Genomic DNA, 23,024 nt, shown 5'->3' on the forward strand with positions numbered 1-23,024 from the left:
CCGGCTGCCAATTAGGGTGTAGATCGAACTGGGGCGTAAAGTACAGAATTTTTGTTTTAATAGTAACACTTCGAAAATTGATAAAGCTTTTATCAATTGGTTTTCAGTTTCCTGGATGGGTCATTCAATTACTGTTATACTTTCTTTAAATAAGTACATGTAAATCCTGATCTATTAACAAATATTTAACAGAATACATTTCAAACCTATTTTAAAATAATTTCAAATACTCCAAAGATTACTTTCCCCTAATGTTGCCAGTGCTAACAAGACGAGTACCCCATGTTGCCATCGATCAGCATTAGTTGACTACACACAATAGATAACGTTTTAGCAGGACAGGGCACGACCTCAGATGTTATCTGTGGTCTGGGAGGGTGCGAATATGTCCAGGGACTTTAGGAGTGCCTCGGCCGACGGGTCGCGACCCTGGAAGCGACGGAACACTTCCGCCGTGGGCACAGAACCGCCGGAGCTGAGGAAGGTCTGCTTGTAGCGACGGCCAACGACCGCGTAGTTCTCCCCGCTTCGCTGCTCTGCAAAGCTGCTCGAAATGTCGGCGGCTATTAGGCGGGAATACAAGTGACTGAACTGGGCGGCCGCCCAATCACCGGCAAAAATGTCGGTCAGGGAGCACGGGTGAGCGTCCTTCTTGTCCAACGGCATGCATTGGTAGACCGGCCACAGCTTGCGAACCACCTCCAGCCAAAAAGCATTCGAGCGGTGCAGCTCCACATCGAGATCCGCCAGGTAGAGGTCCTGGCACAGATTATAGCCTGCCAACTGAGTCTTCAGCAGTCGCATCTTCTGGGAGAGCTCAGCCTCCAAAGGCTCACCGCTGCTGAAATGCCCGGAAAGGCTACGAATCACTGTGGGATCGTCGAGGAAGTTGCTCATCACATGACCAGACACCTGAGAGGCATCCCACTCAATGTTGGACAGTCCCGCCAAATCGCTGTAGCCCGCTTGGGTGAGCAGGTGCTGGAGTCCGCTTCCAAAAGTCTTAAACAGCATCTGCAGATCATCGTATCCAAGGAGTGGTGGCTTGGCATCCGGACTTTGTGGCTCCGAAAAGTTGAAGATCAGTGCGCAAAGAGGCGTAAGACCTGCAGATTTATTGCTGTTCCTTATGCCCACCATCCAACCGTTATTTCTGCCGAACTTGTGCTCCTTGGAGTAGCAGTCCACATAGAAGCCACCCACAGGGGTGGAGCTATTGACGGAATCAGCATCGAACACATCATAGAACTTTACTGCCGGATGCCACACCTCTGCATTGGGCTGCTCAACTATTTGGATGCCGAAGAGCTTTTCGCTCAGCGCAAACATTCCGGACAGAACGCGGGGCAGTGGGAAAAACTCGCGGAGTTTCTGCTCCTGGAGACCGTGCTCTGCCACCAGTTGCTTGCGGCGCCAGTAAGCAACGTCGTAGGCTTCCAGCTTGTATTCACAGCCGCTGTCCTGAGCGAAGCTCTGTAGCTGGTCCAGCTCCACACTTTGAGCAGGACCGGCGAACTTAAGGAGCTTAGCGAAGATCTGCTTAAGGTTGTCCACACTGCCTACCATTTTGGTCTGCATGGACATGTCTGCAAAGCTTTCGTAGCCTAACAGATTCGCCTGTCGCTTGCGTAATCCGCGGATTTTTTCAAGGTGTGTGCTGTTCTCCAGTGATTTTTCCTGCTGCGAGGACGCCTTCAGGACACTGGCCCTCCAGACGTTCCAACGCTGCAGTCGCTCAGGGCAGTGCTTTAGAAACCCATCGACAACTTGCGGCTGAAGGGTAATCTTCCAAGGACCCGTCAGATGCTGTCCAGGGTCGCGGGCTGTTGCCTCAAGAAGGGAAGGCGGAAAATCCCTTACAAGATTGAAGTCCGTAATAACCTGTCCAAACGAGTGCACTGCCATGTTGACCTTGTTCTTGAAGTTGGCCCTCTCTCGACCCAAATGGGTTAGCAGCTCCTTCAGTCCATCCTGCTTATCTTTGTCTAGCGTGAGTCCGTTCAGCTTGCCCTCGAGCAGGAACTTCTGTCGCATCCTCTGCTCATCTGGACCGGACTCGGATGAAGCATCCTTGAGTGCCTTATACACCGTCTGGTTGCAGAACTTCGCGGCCCGTGCATTTCGCGCCCGTTCATGGATGTTCATGTAAGATTTGGTGGGAATCAGGGTGGAGTTACCCAGGTACAGAGCCTTGGCCACGCCCCACGTCGTCTCCAGTGGACCCGTCACGGTGTCCAGCTCCCGAAAGATGCTGGCGGCATTTAGCTGTTTGCCACTATGCAAATCGCTCTCCAGCGCTTTCACCGAATTCTCCACCGCGGAGGCCTGTTGCCCAATGGCACCGAGGCACATCTCGATGGTGATGTCACTAAAGGCGGGCAATCCGTCCGGCTTGAGCACGCCCTCGCCTAGCGGTCCTTCCTCGCCAATCTCCGGCACCCTGCAGTGAAAGCTTTAGTGACTGCACATGTCGCGTCCAAGTAATTTCCGTACTTACAGCACTATGTAACCCGGCCGGTTTTCCGTTGTGTGCAGCGGAGCGCTAAACGCGGCCCGGATGAGGGGCACTGACGCCGGGCGTCGTCGCAGGAGGTTCAGCATGTCCTAGGTGAAATCGTTTATCCAGCTGTGTACAATCCCGGAGAGTTTGCGCCGGAATTTAGGATTCTGAAATGGGGGCCAGCGTTTACACAACACGCCTGGACCAAAAAGCAAGTGACAGCGGCCAGGGTTGCCATCAGCGGTGGAGCCGGCAGTGATGCGAAAATCACATTCACAATACTAAAGTCACTGATTCCAACCTGTCCTAAACTGTGACTTCCAATTAGCCATAATTTTATTGTAAACAGTTTATTCCAATAACATAACATTGATTTTACGACACTTCTTTTATTAAATATTCTACAATACATTCTTGTTTGCACGTGAGAGTCGCTTGAAATATTTGTTAAATTATTTTGCACATATAAAAAATTAAATATTTTATGAATAAGGGTCTTATTGTGTACTCTAATATTGAGAATACGTCTCTTGTACAAATCGGCTTTTCATGCTATGCTATTTAGCTAATTACTGAACTAAAATACATGGCAGGTGTCGTTATGTATCAAAAAACAGTTGTTAGACAATAAATAAAAAAATGCGAACGTAGTCTATAATTTTTTTTTTTTTTGGTTTCATATGCCGAGCATAATACTATGCGAATGAAATGTTATAATTAGTTTCTAAAATTTAAATCACCGGTAGTATAAGCTGGTACTTAATTCAACTTAAGGTTTGCCAAGGTGGCATCTAAGTCCATCTTCTGGGGAGGACCATCCCCACACCGGCGGAATCCAACAGTCACCTGTCCGCCAAAGCGCTCATCCTCGGAGGCGGAAGTGGAGGCGGAGCCCGTGAGCGACGGTTGTCCAAGGGAATCGGGACGAGACAGTCCCGGTCCCGAAAGGTGCTTGAAGTTGTAGTGCACCCAATCACGGTAGTTGACTACGGACTGCGGCACGTCCACAATGTTGGCCAGAATGGGGCCGACGATCTTGGACGAGTCGGAGTCCACCAGCTTCGAGAGCTTCACGAAGGCTGCCTCGAAACCCTGCATCACGTGAAGGGCTCCATAGGAGCTCCTACCTATGTCGTTGGTCGGGGTCACTGGATCCTCTATGCTGAGCACCGACTGCCAGTTGTTCTCGGCCAGCGTGGAGCGAAGTCGCTCTTTCTCCACGCAACCGCCATCGCCGAGAACGGAAATTCCGTACTTGAAGAAGTCAAACTTGCGGCCGTAGTAATCTAGAAACTGGATGAGCAGCAGGGCCAGCTTATTGTGGGGACTGTATCGCTTGTTGGTGCGCGCCTGCTGCTGCAGAAAGCTGATTACCATTAGTGTGAGTGCGTAGGACGAGACTCCGCCGGAGCTGTAGACCTCGTTGAATCCCTGAAGGCTGAGGAACTGTTTGAGCACCATGACCAGCTTGGGCAGCTCTGGAAACTCGCGGATAAAGTCCTTGATCAGCTCGGCGGCCTGTACGCCCGATGCTGCGGCATTAAAGGTCACATCGAACCTGATGCGGGAAACGCGATCCGTGAACTTGACCACGGGCACGGAAGCCTTGTCGAGGACGCTAACGCTGTCTGGATCGGTTACGCCCCGACTGACTAGTTCGTTCTCAAGGTCATGCAGTAGCCTGGGGCTCCAGTAGTAACCATTGTACACCACCAGGTCGATGTCCGAGTTTGGCAGGTTCAACCCAGTCCGAAATGAGCCAAACACATCCACGCATGCGCCTGGCCAAATGGAAAGCACCACGTCCTCGATGCGACGCACTGCATCCGCCCGCAGACAGAACTCCGTTGGCGTGGACTGCATATAGCTGTAGAACTGCTCGATCTCCTGGTGCAGCAGACACAGCGCCGGGATCCCATTGCCGTACAGCAGACCGGAAAGCTGCCACGGCTTCGCTGGATTTGCTGCGTCACACATTTTGCGGATCCGCTTTTTGTTTGTGCGGAAAAGGAAGTGAGACAAAATAGAAGCGAGAGAGAGATAGAAAAAAAAATATTAAGGAACGAAAACCGAAAGAAAAATCTGTAAAACGCGAATAGTGCCGTTACTCGAACTGGAATGCCAACTGATTCCGATTGGTGTATATAAAACGTAGTAGTTAAAGTTTTCTCAATTTGAATAAAAGATAACTCAAATTAAAAAAAAATTAACAAAAGAACTTGCGAGTGATGTGTAATTGTTTAAGTCCTTCGAACTTATGGTTGCCAAAAATTCGAAATGTATCGGAAACAAACACCAATGCCTGCTGCGTTGACGTATTTTATACCACCAGTGTTGGTCAACGTTATCAATTCAAGTTTTAATAAACAGATTTTGGCAAGTACAAAATATGAAAAAGGTAAACAACTTTATTAAAACCAGCAAAAATGAAAATGTTTTTCGACGAATCCTCAACAAAATTGACACGTTAAAGCGAATATATAAGGGTAAGTATAAGTAGTAAGTAGTAAAATTAACAATTTAACTTAAGAATCTAATCCTCCTCCAGGTGACGACGGTGCTGCATTTGGAGCTCAAAACGTCGATTCAGGCGCACCCCGCGGATAAATTCTGCTTTCTCCTTTTGGTCCTTGGTTGTCCTACCCTTGAACATATCAATGCGCCGCTGGCGTCGTTCAGCCAGCTTGTTATCGTGCGAATCGGCCGGTCTGCTGGACAACGTGGCGTTGAATGTCTTGACCGCAGTGGTGGACAGATTGAAAGCTGGCTTTGGGGCTACATTGAATGTCTTCACCGTAGAGGTGGTCAGATTAAAAGCTGGCTTCGGCGCTACTTTAAGAGCAGGAGCGGTGGTCTTCAAAGGCAACCGTGATGAGTTCCCCTTATCGGACGGATGTTCCACTACCTTGGTTCGATCAGCGGTCATGTCGATCTTCTTCACCGCTCTTGAATGAGCACGATCCTCCACAGATGTGGATCTCTGCAGTTTCTTCGCCGTTGATCCTGGTACTTGCTTCTGTACAGAATTGGTTAGCACCTTGGCGCGTTCCGCCTTGCGTTCGACGTGGTCCAGCAGACTCTCCATCTTGGCAAACTGCCTCTCATGCATGGCTGCAAAATTGGGCATCTTGGTCCTCTTATTCACCTTGTTGGGTGTGATGGTTTTGTTCAGTGGAATAACACCTGAGGAGCGAAACAAACGTATATTAAAACGAACAAAACAGCTTTCTTTTTCTATATATACCTCTATTGGGCTTTGGGATTCTGCTCATTTTGCAGCGGTTTTCGTCCAATGACTTCGAGCGCCTACGGCGGTGGTTGACATCTGGAATTGTACGTTTAGAAAGGGCTAAGGATAACTATTATACAGAACTTACTACTCTTTTGAAGGCCCTTCCAGCGTTTATCAATGTCCTCGACAATGGCAATCTCGATGGGACTCTGAAAGGATACAGTTCGTGACATGGTATCGTTCCAATGGCTGGTCGATTTGGAACGTTTGCGTTTGTACTTCGGTTCTTCTTGTGCCTTGTGATCATTAGGAACTGTCTCCTCGGTTCCTGTAAACTTAAACATCGGCCTTGCCTTATAAGGTGTGGGAAATAGATAGCCCTTCGATTTCTTCGACTTTGATACATTTGGCGAAGCTACATCGGCCAAATCCAAAATGGTGTTGTCCTGATTATCTGTAGTGGTGAGCACTACTCTAATGGCTGGCTTCTCCGGAATTTCGGGCTTCGAAGCGCAAGCTACAGGCTGCATATCGGTAGGGACGACCAGTATAACACTGGCATCGAGGTCGGAGGTGCTTGCTTTTTGCTGCTTGTCGGGACTAACAACCACAATAACGCTTCCATCCAAATCTTTCTGCTTCTCTGCATCGTATGTTGTATTAAGAGGCGACTGGCTTGATTCATCCAGGCCTTCACTTTCCATCAGCAGTGAGGGCATTTCTTCCTCTGCAAAAAGTTGCTCATCTACTGCATTAGCTACTTCTAATTTATCTCCAGTTGCAGCTATTTCATTGTTTTTATCAAGCGCAGCTGGTTTTTTTGCTTCATCAGCTTCTTTATCTCTCTCTTCATGTTTTTGACCATCCTCATCGACTGGAATCGTTTGGGCTTCATCTTGAATAACCTCCGCTTCATTTTCATCCTGGCTGTCCGTATCCAGTGGGCATAAGCCCAGTTCATCAATGCCTGATCTGGCTACCTTTTGCTTCTTGGTGTCTGCTGCCTGTTGTTGATTTCGATTTTGGGACGCCCTAGAAGACTGCTCTGCAGTTTTAGACTCTCTAGAAGACTTCTTTATGGATAGTGTTTCTTCCTCTACTATAGCTGCTTGAACCTGTGCAGGCTTTTCTGCATCCTGAGGCTTATCCACTTTTTTCTGTGGAACCTCCAACTCCGTGTCCTGCTCCTCCGTGTCCTCTGCAACTGTGAGCTCTGTTTTCTGCTTCTTGGCGGCCTTGCGCTTGGGCTTGCGGCCGCGTTTGCGCGAATTCCTTCCCACCTCCGCGGCGGTCCACTTCTGGCCGGAAGGCTCCTCGTTCTCGGGATCGGCAGAAAGTGCCCCGGCCATAGCCTTCTTGGTGGATCGCACTATAATATCATCGTAGTCGATTGCTGGACGCACACTTTTTCTGCAACTACGTCTCGGAGTTTCGGTGGTTTGATGAAGATGGCCTGGAGTGCCCGGTGTCTTCGGAGAATCAGGATGCGTTGGCGAATCCTTTTCCGAAGTGGCGTTCATGCGTTTGAGGACCCCTCGTCGCGATTTTCTAACCACAGGAGTCTTTGGAGCGCCTGTATTTTCCTTCCTCCGATTGGCGTCCTCATTTTCTTGATCGTTCGGCGCCAAGACGCCGACATCGTTTGCGGGATTATCTACAGTATTGGGGTGAAAACGATGTAGGTACTAGCATGCAAATGCCCTTCACTAAGAACATACCAGTATTTAATTCCATTTCAAGCTGGATCTTTCAAGTTTCCGTTTAAAACAACGCAAAAAAAATGCCAATGATATTCAATCTGTACGTTTTATTTGAAGTAGAGTTGTTGATAATATATCGAAATATCAATATATCGATATTTTCTGAAAATTGTATATTTTTATCGTGATATTGTTTTTGCCCAAATATCGATATGGCGATATTTTTTTCATATTTTCTCATCGGTCACTCTGATTTCAGGCTTTATTTAAGACAATTTTTATGTGGGAAAACAAATTGTATTTAAAAAAAAATAAATATCAAATATATTTTATATTTTAAATATTATCATTTTTTTTTTATAAAAAAAAAATCATCGTTACGATATTTTTTTAATATCACGACATCCCTAATTTGAAGCTGAACTCACAGTGTTACCAGTCGTTATTATCTATTTAGCAATAACTGATCTCGATCAACGATAAATTCACTAAAATTTTTTGCTTTTCCGCTGAATTCAAATGTTAGCTATTTTCAGCCAATTTTAAAAGAAAGAATTCAAAAAGCAATGTTATAAATTTATTTAAAAAACTCTCAAAATACTTAACATGTGAGCTGCCTTATGTGAAGCAAAGCCAGCATCGAGATGGCATCAACGACTAGCAAATGAATACAAACAACTTTACGTGTGAAATGCAATGAAATAAATAATTAAAAACCACGATCGGTGGCAATTGTGGCACTTCCATGGCTTGGGCTTAGCACTCTTGGTTGAGGGCCGTGCCCTGTCTGCTCAGAGCCAACTGGTAGGCCACCTCAAAGGCCTGTCCCAGTGTCATGATGATTTCTTTAGCCAGTTCCTATGAATAAATGTGCAATCGTTAGCATGTTCAGAGATTCACCCATCTATAAGTACGAACCAAGCTATCCACCATAAAGACGTGACAGTAGTGCAGGTCCTGTTCTTTGGTTATGTATGCGAAGTAGCGCAAGTCATCCGAGTCCTGGCAAACACAGTTTATGTTTTCAATGTCATGGCAACAGATGGCAGTCTAAAACCAAGATGACATAAATATATAATCTTTGATAATATAAAGGAATTAAAAGATGGTAACCTTTTTCTCGTGATCTATGAACTTGACGCCGACGCAGGATACAGCAATGCCCACATTAAGACGCGTCTGGAGGTTGGCCGCCTTCAGGTATTTTGTGGAGCTGGTGCAGTTTTCCAGCAAACTGAAATCACTAACACTCGCCGCCGACTTCATGTTCTCATCTATCTTCAGCTTCTGGATGGATTTGCGCGTTGAAAGTGTTCCTTGCAGTTTTCGAATGACGGTTGAGCCAAGATACTGCAGATAATAAATAAGTTTCAAGTATTTAAAGGATATTAAGGCAAATCATACTCACAAACAGGGAATAGCGGATTTCGCCATAAATCAGTGTGTATGGCGAGTGGCACCAATTGGATGCGGAGCTCGGTTTTTTGCCCAATAGCAATTCCGCTGGGTCTCGTATGTGAAGGGACTGCCGCGAATCATCTAAAGACAGGCTTGAAGAATCTTCTTTTAGCTCCTCGACTTCCTGCTCTACTGTGGACACTTCATTGCCAATGTTCTCAAAAATGGTATCGATTTCGGCCCACACTCGCGACGCGCTAAAGTCTTCGCCCAGTGCTGAGTATCGCTGCTTGGATAGGCTGTGTCTGTGGTTTTGGGCGTGGGCCGACCTTACCATGCTGGGTGATCGCAGAAACTCCCTATCGCCCGGCACAGCACCAATTCCATCCACCACATCCGAGGACAAGTTTAAAGTGGATCCCTTAAATAGTCCAGCAAAGGGAATATCCGCAACGTATTCCTCCACCTGGTCAGAGCTCACTGAGTTCGTGGTTCGAGGTGATTCCACCGGCTCCAGCAAGCTGTCTTTACGCAAAGTAGCCGGCTGCATGAAGTTGAAGATCGTGCGTTCGGCCTCGGTGACCGTGGGTGGCGGATAATCCGGCGTGGGCGAATGGCGAACCAATCGCAGTTTGCCATTATTACCATTTGTATTATTGTTATCATCCACAGCTGCCACGCAGCTGTTTTCTTCTATTGGCACCAGATTCGCATAGTCGTTGTATTCGCCGTTTATTCGAGTGCGTGGTTTAGGAACTGGCGGGGAGAGCAGTTTCATCTCCACGTACGAAGCCACCGCTTGTTGACGCACCGCAGCTGCAAATGGACACAAAGCCAGATGTTTATTTGGCTGACTCATTGGATATTATAGATCACATTCTTATATATGTATATATTCGATTGGAGTTTGTAAAGGTACATTACGTACAGTTGCTACTGGTACTGGCGGAGTTATCATCGCTGTTGGAGCCATTTCTTAGTAGATTTATGTATTCGTACGATCTGGAGGGTACCGATCCGTTGGAGATGTCGCTCTCGGCCCGAAAGCTGGGCAGAATGGGTTGTTTGTACACTGGCTTATAGCTGGACCACAGATTCTTGTCATTTGGCCCAAAGTCGTTCAAGGTGTCGCAGGACTTCTGCGTCATGATGGGCTTCATTTGAAGATAATTCTCCGGCGGCTTGGCGAAAACGTCCAGTGAGCTTAAAGAGTGCGAAAGTCCGTTGGCTTGATGATCTTGCTTTCTACATGATGAGGGATGAGTAGGTGGTTATGGAAAAGAAACCAAACGAGACCAGACCAGTTAATTGAAGAAACGCACAACCGATTCTGAAGCTGATTCTGATGAGTGCTAGGGCTAGTGGGCGTGGACATGAGAGTGGGTACGAGTGCGAGCGGGGATGAGTGCGCTTTCCAAATGACATGAGCTGCGGGCTAAGTTAATTAGGGTCAGCAAAGATGTGGGTGTGTGTGTATCAATGTCGCAGTGCATGGAGTTGCTGGGCTTACTTCCTCTGCCTGGGCGGCACCTTCTGTCGCTGCGAGTTCTTCTCGTACAGCCGCTTCGGCAGCGATTGTGTGCCGTTCTCTACGACAAGTGGCTTCTGATGTTCCCTCGCCGCTTGGGTGAACTCTGCAAAAGATCGTGGGTGTTAGAGGTTCAAAGGCACTATTAAAGACCGGTCAACTTGGCATGGCTCAAATCAAGAAGTCAGTTGAAATCGTTATCAATTAATTACTGTCTGAGCTTACTGACACAACTTCAAGTATATATTTATAGGTCTGTGTATTAGCAATAAAATAATTTTGATCTTAATTGTCTGCCTTCAATAAATAAGGTGTACATTTATTGAGTTACAGCTTTGGCATTTGGAAATTTATTACAAATATAATCAATATATGTTTTGAAATGGGGAAACGGACTCAAAGCATTCTGAAGAGCTATATTAATTTAAGATATCAGTAAACATAAGCAATTGCAGCCAGTAAGTATAGTTAATTAGGCCCTTTTTTGTCTACCTCAGAAATTACTCATACGCACCGTTTATGGCACCCACAATGTCGTAGGTCACATGTGGTGGATAATCGGAGAGTATGTCCAGGGCTGTGCGTCCGTTTCCATCGGTGGCGTGGACGTAGATTCCAGCCTTAAGCAGGGTGACCACCACGGACTTTTTGCCACAGAGAGCCGCCTCGTGAAGGGCGCTTCCAGCGTTGGTGAGTATGTTGACATCGACGCCGGCCGCCAGCAATGTTTCCACCACCTTCTTGTGCCCGTTCCGGCTGGCCAGGTGCAGGCAGGTGTGCGTGAAGATGTGCTTTATGGGCGAGCAGCCCAGCATCTCATCCTCGTCGTCCTCCAGACGTTTATACGGCAGTATGAGGTCGGGATAAACGCGAAGCAAGGTCTGAACCACCTGAAGACGGCCGAAATGCGCTGCCAAATCGAGTGCCGTTTGAAAGCTATTGTTGCGTATGGCAGGATCGGCGCCGTACGACAGCAGAATGGCTACCACGGCATTGTGGCCATGTTGGGCGCCTGAGTGCAGCGGCGTCTCGTTTTCAATGGTCTGGGCATTCGGATTGGCTCCCGTGGGCGAGTGCATTAGCAGCATCTTGACGATGTCCTGGTGCCCAGCCCAGGCGGCCAGAAATAAGGGCGTCGAGCCACGTATATCAGGCACATCCAATAGCGCGTTGTGGGAGAGTAGAAGCGTTACAATGTTGCTATGCCCATTTAGACATGCGTGATGCAGCGAGGTATAGCCATTCATGTCCTGGCAGTTGATACTGGGACTTCGCCGAAAGCTGGAAAGAAAATCTATAGTAAAATAACTGGTATAATGACAGGTGCTGATGATGACTCACCTGGATAGCGGGCCATGGCGTTTGCTCGAGTGCTCCAGCAGTTTGTCCACCGTCTTAATGTCGCCGCCTCGCGAAGCCTCCAGCAAATGCTGATCTTTGCCCATTGCTCCTCGGTATCCTCCAACACTAGGTAGCTACAGGAGCAGAAAAACACATGTCATGTTGATTTAGCTTTTGCTCCGATTCCAAGACAATGAGATCATCGCCAGCATACAGAATACCACAGCCCCACCCCCAGCCCCAATCAGGTGGCAGCCAGGCGGAATCAGCTGTTTGGCCCTAGCACGCACACACTAATAGTTTATATTTATTTATACAAAATCGCAATGAACATTCCCCAGAAGTGGTTTTGTTTATAATATGGAGGGCTGACTGGTGGCTCCGCCTCTTCCAAGGTCGTTCCACGGCATTGGGCTACTCCAATTGGAATTTCTTTGCCACCAGATAGTTTTTATCTTTCAGTTTTTAGTTACCGGCTATGTCTACGTCCGATTCGAAAGTGAACAGCCATAAACGATTCACTATACTTGCCACCGCGATAAGCAATTAACAAAACTGCGATCAAAACTTTATTTACGTGGAGCCGATCGAGCAATTGTTCGTTACTAATTGCCTAGGGATGAGGGCGTGAGGAGGCGGGGAAACACACGGCAGTCACGCGCCATCAGTGATGCCCACTATGAACAGGTAATTGCTTTTGGTGACCTGAATGCTATTGGTAAAGATTTTAGGATTACTCTGTTCGTATGAATTAAAAAAGAGCCCCTTTCTATGACTACAAAAGATTGTAATAGTTTTAGCTACTTAACTTTAGCTACGTATTCGATACCACGTGAAAGAAGCCAACATACCACCACTAGCACTGAACAACCGATATTCCCCAACCACCATCTCTAGCTGCACAAGCCAAATTTTTTATTTTCCCTGGCAAAGATTCACGTTTTTGTCCGAAAATTTGACTCACAGAATCATGGAAACCTCGAGCTCCAGTCCAGTTAAGCCCAGGAGAAAAGACAAGGACGAAGGTAAGTGGAAACAGTGAGAAATCCGCCCCAAAACGATAAAGCGAGGTGTGCCGGCACATCGGTGCTCTTTACCTTTGATAACGCGTGTGTGAGTGCTGGTGTGCGTGAAAAACAGCCAAATTAAAGTTTAAGGTATGCCCCTGTTTGCCCCGCTTAATGCCAACCCATTCACTATGTTGCCCTTGCAGATGGTCGTGCAGAGCAGGAGGATTCCGCAGACCAGGTGGGCGAGCCGCAGAGGAAGCTCCTGCGCCTGGGCGATAGCCTTGAATCGAAGGAAGTGCTTCTGAACGAGGCGTATCAGCAACCGGAACTTACCAAGTGGCTACAGACAGCATGGACGGAGGAGAAGAGCCAAGGGACCAAGGAGACGCAAACCGGCGCCCAGGTCTTCTCGGATCCCTTTCAAATCTGCCTTCTGCCCGGCATGCTGGAGAAGGGCCAAAGCCATGCGCTGGTCGCCGAAATCATTCAGAATGTGCAGTGGTCACGCAAACAGATGGACCTGTATGAGTTCTACCAGAGCACCGACCTCTCCAACATGCCCGCTTGCCGACTGCTGACCAACTTCCTGCAGGTGCTGCGCAAGCAAGTTCGTCCCTGGCTGGAGAAGGTTACCAACCTCAAACTGGACTATGTGTCCGCCTCCTGCAGCATGTACACCTGCGGCGACTATCTGCTCGTGCACGACGATCTGCTCAAGGACCGACAGGTGGCCTTCATTTACTACCTATCGCCGTGGGAGGGAGCGGAGGAGTGGACGGAGGCGCAGGGCGGATGCCTGGAGATCTTCGGAAGCGACGACCAGTGCTTTCCACAGTTTCCAGTGCAGCGAAAGATCGCCCCCAAAGACAACCAGTTCGCCTTTTTCAAGGTGGGCTCGCGCTCCTTCCACCAAGTGGGCGAGGTGACCACATTCGACTACCCGCGTCTTACCATAAACGGCTGGTTCCACGGCGAGACCAATGAGGCCTTCGTGGCCGACTCCCTGCGCGCCTTTCCCCGCCTGAATTACCTGCAACCCGATGGCCTGAATAGGCCACCGCTTGGACTGTTTCTAAACAACGTGTATCTAAAGGGGGCCACTCGCCGAAGCATCCAAAAGCGGATCGAGGAAAACTCAGAGATTTGCTTATACGAGTTCTTCAAGCGAGAGAAATTCGAATTGGCCCGGTCGCAGCTGCTGGCCGATTCAGATACCCTGAAGTGGCGCCGACAGGGACCCGCAAACGCACACAACTATGAAGTGTTGGATCTGACCACAGCCAGAGGCACCATCCTGGAACTACTGCAGCTGTTCCGTTGCCATGCCATGTTTGATTTGCTGCGAGATTTCACAGATCTGGATTTGGCTGGCACCGATGCCGAGAGTCCAACATGCAGCGTGGAACTGCAGCGCTGGTCCCACGGCAACTACACAGTGCTTGGCGATGGTTTGGCCAGCGAGGAGAACACATTGGACCTGGTTTACTACCTGAACGCGGCGGAAGGAGCAGCGGTGATCACATACCTCTCACCCGACGCCGAAATGCCCACAGCGAAAGCACCAGCAGACGGTAGGAGATCGGATTATGATGACGAGGAAGAGGATGACTCCGTTCTGCTTACTATCACGCCAGTGGACAACGCTTTGAACATAGTATACCGGTGCGAGGGCACCACCAAGTTCACCAAATACGTGTCGCGCAACACGCCCCTTGAAAAGGGCCCTGTTTTTGTTATTTCGTGCAGCTACAAGGAGTAGCATGTGATCCTGTTCCACAGCATGCGCACAATTACTCCCCAAGGACTATTTACATTCATACCGTTCTACTGTACAGAAACTAATTTACAAAATAAACTATAAAAACACAAAACATTTTATATTTTTTTCTGACGTAATGAAGTGTTAACCCAAAAAACGCTACAACCGCGATAAAGCAGAAACTAATCTAACACTTTTCTTTAATTTTACAGATAAGTTCCGGATCGGAGCTACAGTTGCATTTATTGTAGTCATCATTGGAATTGGCGTGCCCATGTGGTGGCACACCACCACGGTCTATAGGTGAGTCAACGATGTCTGGCGGCGTTTTTCAAATTATCCCTAATTGTTGCAATCGCAGAGTCAATTTGCCGTCGACGGAAATTCTGAGTCTAAGTGAAACCCCCATCAAAACGGCTGTGCAGGTGGCCATCTACACACAACAGCCCAGTCGTGGCCAGTTGCTCATTGCTGAGTTGCAGAGCGCCTTCAGCGACGATGGTGGGTACAGCAGGCAGCGTCAGTCATTCATTTCTCAAAACTACATTCCCTTTGCTTTTAGAAATATGGTCTGTAGAATTCAAGCAATTATCTCCGACGCCCAAGGCCCAGGAGACACACACGCCTGCTGCTCTGGAGAAGCTGCTGCTGGAGCAAAATGTCCAAAGCGTTGGCGACTTCATGTTCATCGAGTGGCCCAAACTGCAGGAGGAGCTGCTGCTTACCACCGAAAGATCGGCCCTGATGCGAAGTGATACAAGTGAGTATATCGCAATGATGTGGAAACGCTTCTTGACTTTTTATGTCGAACGATTTCAAGGTCCTCGATAGTATAGTGGTTAGTATCCCCGCCTGTCACGCGGGAGACCGGGGTTCAATTCCCCGTCGGGGAGAATGAGAGTTTTTTTTTATCTGCTGCAGATTTATTTCGTTTTTGTCACCTCACAGAATCGTTTAATCGAATAATTTAAAACTTACTAATTTATAGCTGATATTTTATTATTCACATAAAAAGAGAGTTAAGAAAAAAAGAAATCCCTTTACGTCTCCCCGACGGGGAATTGAACCCCGGTCTCCCGCGTGACAGGCGGGGATACTAACCACTATACTATCGAGGATAATTAACGTTTTCGTATATTTTTGATGGACAATGGAATCCTTTGTGCTTATTTTCACCGTATAGCTTCTAACAAAATCGCCCAGCTCCTGCATGCCAAGATCCTGCAGACGTATCGCATCAATCAAATCTTAAGTACAGATGAGCGAATGGGAGCCAAGTCGGAAGCTCCTCAACCATCCTACGATGTTATTGTGTCCGTCCTGAATCCGAAACCGAGACTTACCCACGCCAAGTGGAACATAGCAATGGCTGTGAAGAGTAAGCATTGAGGAGGAATCACAGAAAGACATCAGATCTCATACCAATTTACATTTACTACAGCTTATATTGAGCCCTGGTTGGCAAAGGTGTCCGGTGTGTCCAACTACACGGTGCGATCGCAGTGGAAGTACCGGGTGGCCATCGAGGCTGATCTCAAGCAGGTGCGCGACCAGAGCAAGTTGGGGCGACACTACGCTCTCCAGGAATCCTCTCTGCCTCATCTGCTCACATCAATTGCCCAGAATTTGAGCGCCAGCACCACCGACAAGCCGGCCATTAACCTGGTTGTGTACATTCCACCCTGCCACATTGCACCGCTGCACATCTACAACAGCAAGGATCAGCGGCTGACTCGGAACGACGTGGATGCCTTTATTTCGCCGCCCTGGGGTGGTTTCATCATTGCCAATCCGCCGGAGCATATCTGTCTGGCGGCCATGAGCGATCAACAGGCAGTTCCCTACCATGTCAGCACCACGGACAACATGCAGGTGATGCTGGACCAGCTGCACAAGCTGCTCGACATCAGCAGCGAGCTTCAGATGGATGGCGTGAAGGTGGTGGACATTGAGCAACTGGAGCCACGTCGCTGGGAGTACGAGGCATACCTAAGACGCACTGCTATTCGACACATATCCACAGCAAGCAGCACGCTCCAGAGTCTCATTAAACTGTTGGGTAAGATTGTAACAAAAAGATTTAATAATTTGGCGAAGATGCCCATCAAAAATGATTGGCAAAATATTAGTAAAATCTTTTATTATTCCTCTTCCATTAATATTTCTCGATAATTAAAATTATTTGCAATTTCCGCATGACAATTAAGTAACTTTTAGATAAGTTTGATGTTATTTTTATTGAATATGCACTGCTTGAGAAGTTTAATAACCAACTTAATTGGACCATATAATTTAATAATCGCTTCCTCCTCTCGTTTAGATCAAATCAGCTACATTGTGATAGACGATGAGGTGGGTGCCGCCATAACAAATTCCTATGCAGACATATTGGCCGCCAAGGCTGCCCTTCTGCAGCACCGACTAGCAGACGCGTCCGTGCTGGCCAAGCGCGCATTTGTGGCCTCGGAGCGGGGATTCTTCGACGCCAGTCTGCTGGCGCAGCTGTACTTCCCGGATGAGCAGAAGTATGCCATCTACATTCCACTCTTCCTGCCCATCATGGTGCCCGTGCTCAGCTCCTTCAACATGCTGCGCAGTGTGCTGCAGGCCAGGCGGAAGGAGAAGCAGTCGTAACGATCCGTAACCAAATAGTATCACCCCTCATTAAAACAATATATTCTTTATAAGCTTACTGGTGCGGCTTATTGGTTCACTTTGGTTTTACGTGGAACATCTCATCGCCAGTGCCTTGCGTCCGATTAAATTTGCCAGCTGTGTAGTAGTCCAACATATTCAAACTGTACACTGCTGCGCATAACAAATAGGTAGAAATTATTCGTGCCAACATTTTGGTCTTTGGATCCTACAGAAACCTGAAACCTGGTGGAAATGGATTTGAAACTGCAAAATTTTGATCTGTCATAGAGAGTTGAATGATTTGAAAACAAGTACACGTGCCACTAATCTTTCCCAAAGTTTTCTGCGTTGGGAGTGCTGCAAGTTGATGCCATGGCTGCTGGGGGACCAGCACAGTCCGCTCAGCGTGTGAACGGCGCGTATAGGTCAGGTTCAGCGGCGAGATCGCTGCCGGATGAATGTCAGCCGTGGCAGGAGGCCAGACACGCAGTTGGTGGGTAATTCCATTTTTCTAGAATATCTTAGCTCATCAATTTCATTAAGTAGTGATCAATATGTTGAATTTTATGTTTTCTCTTATGCACAAATATTACCTTCCTCAATTTGCTATTAATTCAGAAGTGTACTGTGGGAATTTTGTAAGCAAAGTTTCTCAAAAAAATTTTATATTTATGGGTCTTCTTGAAGTTGAGGTAGACCTCTTTCAGACAAAGCCATCGCAATTGCATGCCATTGCAAATGCGCAGATGAAGGCAAACGAAAAAGCCTCAGAAATGCGGCTGTCAAAACTCGTTAAACATGGAATTCAATTGGTAATGGGCCCCTAAAAAAGCTGATGGAGGGGCTGAGGGCGGAAGACCCTAAAAAAGGGGGCGGGGCCGGGGTCGGCGTCAAACTTTGCGCATTAAAAGTAAACAGTTAATTTTTAATTGCTCACGGCTCGTTGGCTCTCGACAAAAGAGATCTCTCGGCATACCAACATATTCGACAAGTATTTGTCTTCCCAAAGGTTAAATATTATTTTAATGAGCCGCGCAGAGCGACAGGGACTTCAGAAGAGACAGAAACCTTTTCTCCACGCGGCCCCAAGACCGCAAAAAGGTCAACAATGTGACTTTTAGCGATCGCCAAATGCCGCCAGCCCGCCAAGTGGCTTTGTGTCATGGTTTTTGTGCCATGGCGTCGGCGGCATATGGTGGATCTACCCAAATCGGAGTCTTCAGATAGTCGGGATGACGCCTATTTGCAGCCGTAATTGCTGGCCGCAAGGGCCATCTGCATTTCCGGGCCACCGAATCATTCCATGGATCGTGGCTCGTCTTTTCCCACACGCACTTAGTCACGGCAAACCGCACGCACGTAAGAAATCAATTGAAGCGGAGTCGATTTTCGAGTTGAGTTGAAGATTTGGAGCTTTGGAGTTGGCCAGCCGAAGGCTAACACAATAACGAAACTAATTTTGATGCGGTTGTTAAGTGTTGCCAAACACCTAGGCAGCTTAAAGTGGAAAATGGGCAGAGGAGATGTGTCCGATATAAAGATGTTGCATACAATGGATGGACTCCGGCACTCTGGCACTCGAGTACAACAAGGCGTATAATTAATAATTGATTGAGCCGCATTTTCCACAAACAATGAATGACAAGGCAGGCAGCTGCAGTTGCAGTTGCTGTTGAAGAATTTCTTGGCCCAAAAATGGCACAAAGTACTGGGTTTGGAGGAGCACTGCTGCCGAGACTTAGAGCCAGGTGTGCCTGTGTGCCCATAAGTTGCCTATATGGCTGGCGAACGTAAAAGCCACATTGCCAAACGCTTACGGCCGCAATTGTAATCACTGTTTGACCAAAAGTGCACTGCTCGTTGTCGCTGATGCACTTTTTATAGCTCTGGTGCATTCCCACCGCTAAGTGAAATTAATAAAAATCGCTTGCACCAAAAACGTCAATGCGTCTGCGCAATGCACATAATTTGTTTAATTAATTACGCCAACACATTTTCATTGCTGCCTATTGGGCAATTTTCGTTTGGCTGACGAGCGGCGATGTGATTTTTCACATAAAACGGCAAATAAAAAATGGAGACCCGCACTGAAACTATAACAGCCATTGAAAGCCGAACGGATTGGGCAGCTTTCGAAAGATTCAGCCATCGTCAAAGTGGAAGTGGATGCTGCTCAGATGTTGCTGCTGCTGCTGCTGCGGCTGCATCAGCAACATTCTCAGCTTGCCACAAGGCCACTGGCATTCTGTCTGCATACGCTGACTCAAGATCTGGTATGGAGGATCTGCGGCGCTTTGTGAGTGGCAAGTTATGGTTGCATCTGATTCTGACCAGAAATGCTATACGATCAAAGTTCAATACTCAGCTAGAGAGGAATAGTGAATAATTTACAGCAGGCCAGGCATTGCCAAACATGCAAGTGATTGTGGAACAATTAACCAATTTGTTTCGGCTCAATGAAGTCGAAGCGAACGTTAAGCTAATATATAAAAAGTAATACCCGGCTACAGCATCAAAACTATCATCATCATCATCATCATCGCAAACTGATGCGAGTTGCAGCCATGGGAAAGAGTCTCCAAGCTGGAAAAGTGTCGATGCCGACAAACCCCAAGGACGCTGGCTTATAAAACAAATAAAGCGAAATGTATTATACAAAATATTACTTACCCTTACCGCAGTTTGACATAAATGCCAATTTAAATGCTGCAAAACGCATAAATCAGCAACGAGCGTCTAGCTCTTTTGTACACAGAAAGAATGAACTTGTCTTGAAGGGCAGCGCTTTTAAGATTTTAAGTTGTTGCTTCCATGAGAAGAGCATGAGCTCTGAGTTTTTCCCGAGTGTACTTGCTGTTGTGACGCTGGCAGTTGCTGCTGTTGCGGGCTGATGTTGCTGTTGTGCCTGGCGTTGTAGTCGTGTTTTTGGCAAACAAACGATCAGCAAGTGGCGCTCCTCAAAATCGTTTTTGTGCAAAAATGTTTGCTGGCAAAACGAAGAAGACCCATCGATGGGCAGAGTTTCGGGAAAAAGGCAATATTGTTGCGGCTGCTGGGTGACAATAGCCGCCGTCTAATTGAATAAACATTAAATAAAAGTTGTCTTGGCAAAGCCAAAGCGCAACATCCTGGTCAGTGTGCTAGCCATAGCATTGGCCATTTGGCATTTGGCTCAGAATCTCTGGCCAGAATAATCACGAACAATGAAGACTGAACGGCGGAAAGCTCATTAACATGATTACAATGAAGATTCGACTGCATAATAATTCACACATATTCCGGCATTACGAAAAGTGCATTTGTATGGGCATGCAATTAGTCACAGAGACCGCAGCATCTGCAAGTTGGAGATCCGAATTCTTTACCGCCCGCCGCCACCATTCGTCCCATTCATTCCCATAATTTAGCAAATATTTTTTTATTTTTTTATTATTTATTTTCCTATTTTGCCTCTATGTAGACGGCATAGCAACTGCATTGACTATAACATTTTCTCACGTTTCGTCGTGCAGATTTCGGCACAAGTTGCGCCTTGGTGTGGCCGATCCGGTGCCTGGGATGGTATGAGATCTCGGTTGGCAGTTGCAGTGTGGTGGCTCCACAGTTCCATGCTTCCATGGTACTATGGCACCATGGTGATAATGATGATGGTGGCGAGGTCGCTGGATCGGCGGAGGCGGGCGACTAATGCACATTTTATGCAAATTTTGAATGCGCGATCCCCGTGTTTTGGGTTTGCTTATGGCAGCTTAAGTCGGTTTACGAGTGGCAGTAAATGCAATTTAGAATGCTTGAATCTATTGACTGTCAATAGGCGCAGGAATTAAACCTGTTTGCACATATGCTTTACATCTGCAGATTGCAAACTATATTCTTAGTTTTATTTAAGTATTCAACACCTCATCAAATAAAGCTTGTAAATATATAGCATTTAAATAATATAGAGCCATTCTTTTCTTTAAGGCATTTTGCTGTACCTTGCAGCAATTAAATCTGTTTATATTAATTGGGTAGGGCATAGGTACACCTACTAGGTTTATCTTCCTCAGTAGATGCTCTAAAGATGCTTTAAAGGCAATGGAAATTAAAGGCATAATGGTCAACCAATGAGTACAAATTAAAATGAAACCGGACTTATGCTACAATTCATACATTTTAACCGGAAAAAATCATTAAATTATATGACTCGTCAGATATCTGTACATCCCAACATATATATAACACTCATTATATTGCTAGGCCTATTAACAATAGTTCTAGTAAGAAAAGATCTCTTACAAAAGATCGAAAAAAAGTTCGTTGCCTAAGTCGTTCGTTTTCAAGAAGATTTTTTGCGTATCTTTTGCAGATTTTCAAATGTGCCGCATCACGGCTACGCGTCAAATTAGCCACGCAGTCCGCTCACTGACCACTGACCACTATCCGACTGCCTGACGGACCCATTCCAATCCAATCCCAGCGAGCCGCTGAGCTTTGGTTTCGCAAGCGCCGTCGCATCCATAAAACTGTAAATTGCACAGCTGCGTCTCCGTCTCCATTTGCGGCTGTCGCTGCCACGTGCAATCCCCGAATCCGAATATGAGTCGAAATCCTCATCCCAATCTCAGCCAGCCAATGCGAAATTATATGTGTGTAAATACATTTATATGTACCTATGCAATTCCTTATTATGAGCGGTACGCTGCCAAAGGTTTTCCGAGAGCTGCACTTTATCAACGGGAAAATCTGCTGGCAGCCCATGCTCATTGCTGCACAATTACTCAACGACCTGGGTTTCCAATTCCCGCTCGAGTCCCAATCGCAATCCTCGACACTCGTTAGTGCACGCAGGAAAAAATTATATCGATGTAAAAGTAAATAAAGGTGAACGTAAGTGTATCAAGTTAAAAATGATTTGTAGGGTTTTTTAGAACTAGGAACTCCGTTTGTTGTTTTCATAATCCCATGATTAATATTATACGATTTTTTCTAAATAGTAAAGCTTTTTCTTTCGGTGTGGTTGGCTCTTTGAGTGCACCAGCTTCTGCCACGTTTTTTGGCATTTTTTGGCGCGTTGCTGGTGGGATGGATGGGATGGGATCGAGAGTCGAGAGTCTGTTCAGGCGCATCTTCAGCTTAATTGAATTTTAGCTGCTGCTGTTGCTGCTGCTTCTGCTGCTGGTGGTGAATGCATTTTCCACAGGCTCCCACACGTTGTGCAAATGCTTTCGGCACTTTTACTGCACATCGGGCTTACATAATGAGTAAAAATTAAATAATTTACCCCGCCAATGGATTCTGGCGTGTACTGTAGCTTGTCGCTGCCAGGTGAAACACCGAATTCGTGTCTTTGTCGGCGAGCACATTCATCAATGTCAGGCGTTGAGTCCGAGGCCGTTCAAGCTTCGAATAGATTGGTATTTAATTGAAAGCGCCCGCTAATTAGAATCCAATGCGCTTAGATGCTGTGTAATGCCCAGCGATGGATCGTGTCGGACCTCATCTTCCAATAACAATTGGGACTTGGGCATCTGGCACTTCCTTATTGCTGGCCTTTCCCACGCAGAGGGATCGCGTGAGTCATTGGCACACACAGGAGTTGGATCGCAAGGCGAACAAACATTTATTACAAACAGCATTACGGCTCTTGCACAATCGCAATCGGCAGCAAATTAGAAAGATGGCGGCCACTTCCCACAGCTCTTTTTGGCAGATGGCTCCGATCCGCTCCACTCCATACCACACCGGGTTGAAAGTCATCCTCTAGTTGACATTTTTTCGCCAGCTGCTGATCTGCATGACTTTGGCTGCCTGGCCTTTTTCCGGCAGGCAACCTCAACTTTGAAATGCCAAGCTGCCAGTTCAGTGCAGTTCGGTTTACTTCAGTTCAGTTCCAGGTGACATGACAGCTTGAGGTTGTTTGCCAGCCATCTTTCCTGG

The 23,024-nt window shown here is 47.1% G+C and overlaps 5 protein-coding genes and 2 non-coding genes across 9 annotated transcripts; 2 read left to right on the plus strand and 5 right to left on the minus strand.

Annotated features, from left to right (window-relative positions):
• Positions 1-41: 41 nt before the first annotated feature.
• On the minus strand, positions 42-2,751 carry LOC6554143 (oligopeptidase A). Its single transcript, XM_001981866.3, has 2 exons — positions 2,498-2,751; positions 42-2,440 (listed from the first exon to the last, which is right to left on the minus strand). Exons 1-2 carry the CDS (start codon positions 2,599-2,601, stop codon positions 352-354), a joined length of 2,193 nt encoding a protein of 730 aa, XP_001981902.1. The 5' UTR covers positions 2,602-2,751; the 3' UTR covers positions 42-351.
• A 147-nt stretch (positions 2,752-2,898) lies between these two features.
• LOC6554144 (inactive non-canonical poly(A) RNA polymerase protein Trf4-2) lies at positions 2,899-4,836 on the minus strand. Its single transcript, XM_001981867.3, has one exon. It carries the CDS (start codon positions 4,475-4,477, stop codon positions 3,260-3,262), a length of 1,218 nt encoding a protein of 405 aa, XP_001981903.1. The 5' UTR covers positions 4,478-4,836; the 3' UTR covers positions 2,899-3,259.
• A 45-nt stretch (positions 4,837-4,881) lies between these two features.
• Positions 4,882-7,590, minus strand: LOC6554145. The gene is made up of 4 exons (XM_001981868.3): positions 7,451-7,590; positions 5,878-7,386; positions 5,745-5,825; positions 4,882-5,683 (listed from the first exon to the last, which is right to left on the minus strand). Exons 1-4 carry the CDS (start codon positions 7,464-7,466, stop codon positions 5,034-5,036), a joined length of 2,256 nt encoding a protein of 751 aa, XP_001981904.1. The 5' UTR covers positions 7,467-7,590; the 3' UTR covers positions 4,882-5,033.
• A 405-nt stretch (positions 7,591-7,995) lies between these two features.
• On the minus strand, positions 7,996-12,328 carry LOC6554146 (ankyrin repeat and sterile alpha motif domain-containing protein 1B). Of its 2 annotated transcripts, XM_015153475.2 has the most exons (9): positions 12,173-12,328; positions 11,700-11,833; positions 10,873-11,639; positions 10,341-10,464; positions 9,759-10,075; positions 8,841-9,646; positions 8,546-8,782; positions 8,351-8,482; positions 7,996-8,290 (listed from the first exon to the last, which is right to left on the minus strand). In XM_015153475.2, exons 2-9 carry the CDS (start codon positions 11,801-11,803, stop codon positions 8,189-8,191), a joined length of 2,589 nt encoding a protein of 862 aa, XP_015008961.1. In that variant the 5' UTR covers positions 11,804-11,833; positions 12,173-12,328; the 3' UTR covers positions 7,996-8,188. The 2 variants fall into 2 exon arrangements, with proteins under 2 accessions (XP_015008961.1, XP_015008960.1); XM_015153474.2 differs by lacking the exon at positions 12,173-12,328 and having other exon boundaries at positions 9,759-10,033; positions 11,700-12,162.
• A 226-nt stretch (positions 12,329-12,554) lies between these two features.
• On the plus strand, positions 12,555-17,160 carry LOC6554147 (prolyl 3-hydroxylase sudestada1). 2 transcript variants are annotated; one of them, XM_001981870.3, is made up of 7 exons: positions 12,555-12,724; positions 14,681-14,771; positions 14,830-14,969; positions 15,031-15,228; positions 15,652-15,846; positions 15,910-16,527; positions 16,789-17,160. In XM_001981870.3, the coding sequence occupies exons 1-7, from the start codon at positions 12,670-12,672 to the stop codon at positions 17,100-17,102; spliced, it is 1,611 nt and encodes a 536-aa protein (XP_001981906.1). In that variant the 5' UTR covers positions 12,555-12,669; the 3' UTR covers positions 17,103-17,160. The 2 variants fall into 2 exon arrangements, with proteins under 2 accessions (XP_001981906.1, XP_015009278.1); XM_015153792.2 differs by lacking the exons at positions 14,681-14,771; positions 14,830-14,969; positions 15,031-15,228; ... (1 more) ...; positions 15,910-16,527; positions 16,789-17,160 and adding an exon at positions 12,913-14,579 and having other exon boundaries at positions 12,575-12,724.
• Positions 15,290-15,361, plus strand: Trnad-guc. The gene has a single exon. It is a non-coding gene; the product is annotated as a tRNA-Asp (tRNA).
• Trnad-guc lies at positions 15,515-15,586 on the minus strand. Its single transcript has one exon. It is a non-coding gene; the product is annotated as a tRNA-Asp (tRNA).
• Positions 17,161-23,024: the final 5,864 nt, after the last annotated feature.

Source organism: Drosophila erecta, unplaced genomic scaffold (genome assembly GCF_003286155.1).
Source record: "Drosophila erecta strain 14021-0224.00,06,07 unplaced genomic scaffold, DereRS2 tig00000000-arrow-pilon, whole genome shotgun sequence".
Classification (NCBI taxonomy): domain Eukaryota; kingdom Metazoa; phylum Arthropoda; class Insecta; order Diptera; family Drosophilidae; genus Drosophila; species Drosophila erecta.

Coding starts and splice junctions, on each gene's coding strand:
- LOC6554143 (XM_001981866.3), bottom strand. CDS start 2,601: ATGCTGAACCTCCTGCGACGACGCCCGGCGTCAGTGCCCCTCATCCGG. Junction 2,441..2,497: donor CGGCCGGGTTACATAGTGCT/GTAAGTACGGAA, acceptor CTTTCACTGCAG/GGTGCCGGAGATTGGCGAGG.
- LOC6554144 (XM_001981867.3), bottom strand. CDS start 4,477: ATGTGTGACGCAGCAAATCCAGCGAAGCCGTGGCAGCTTTCCGGTCTG.
- LOC6554145 (XM_001981868.3), bottom strand. Junction 5,826..5,877: donor GAAGGGCCTTCAAAAGAGTA/GTAAGTTCTGTA, acceptor GTACAATTCCAG/ATGTCAACCACCGCCGTAGG. Junction 5,684..5,744: donor AATCCCAAAGCCCAATAGAG/GTATATATAGAA, acceptor TTCGCTCCTCAG/GTGTTATTCCACTGAACAAA.
- LOC6554146 (XM_015153475.2), bottom strand. CDS start 11,803: ATGGGCAAAGATCAGCATTTGCTGGAGGCTTCGCGAGGCGGCGACATT. Junction 9,647..9,758: donor CGCCAGTACCAGTAGCAACT/GTACGTAATGTA, acceptor GTCCATTTGCAG/CTGCGGTGCGTCAACAAGCG. Junction 8,483..8,545: donor TCATAGATCACGAGAAAAAG/GTTACCATCTTT, acceptor TCTTGGTTTTAG/ACTGCCATCTGTTGCCATGA.
- LOC6554147 (XM_001981870.3), top strand. CDS start 12,670: ATGGAAACCTCGAGCTCCAGTCCAGTTAAGCCCAGGAGAAAAGACAAG. Junction 12,725..14,680: donor GAGAAAAGACAAGGACGAAG/GTAAGTGGAAAC, acceptor TTAATTTTACAG/ATAAGTTCCGGATCGGAGCT. Junction 15,847..15,909: donor CATAGCAATGGCTGTGAAGA/GTAAGCATTGAG, acceptor CATTTACTACAG/CTTATATTGAGCCCTGGTTG.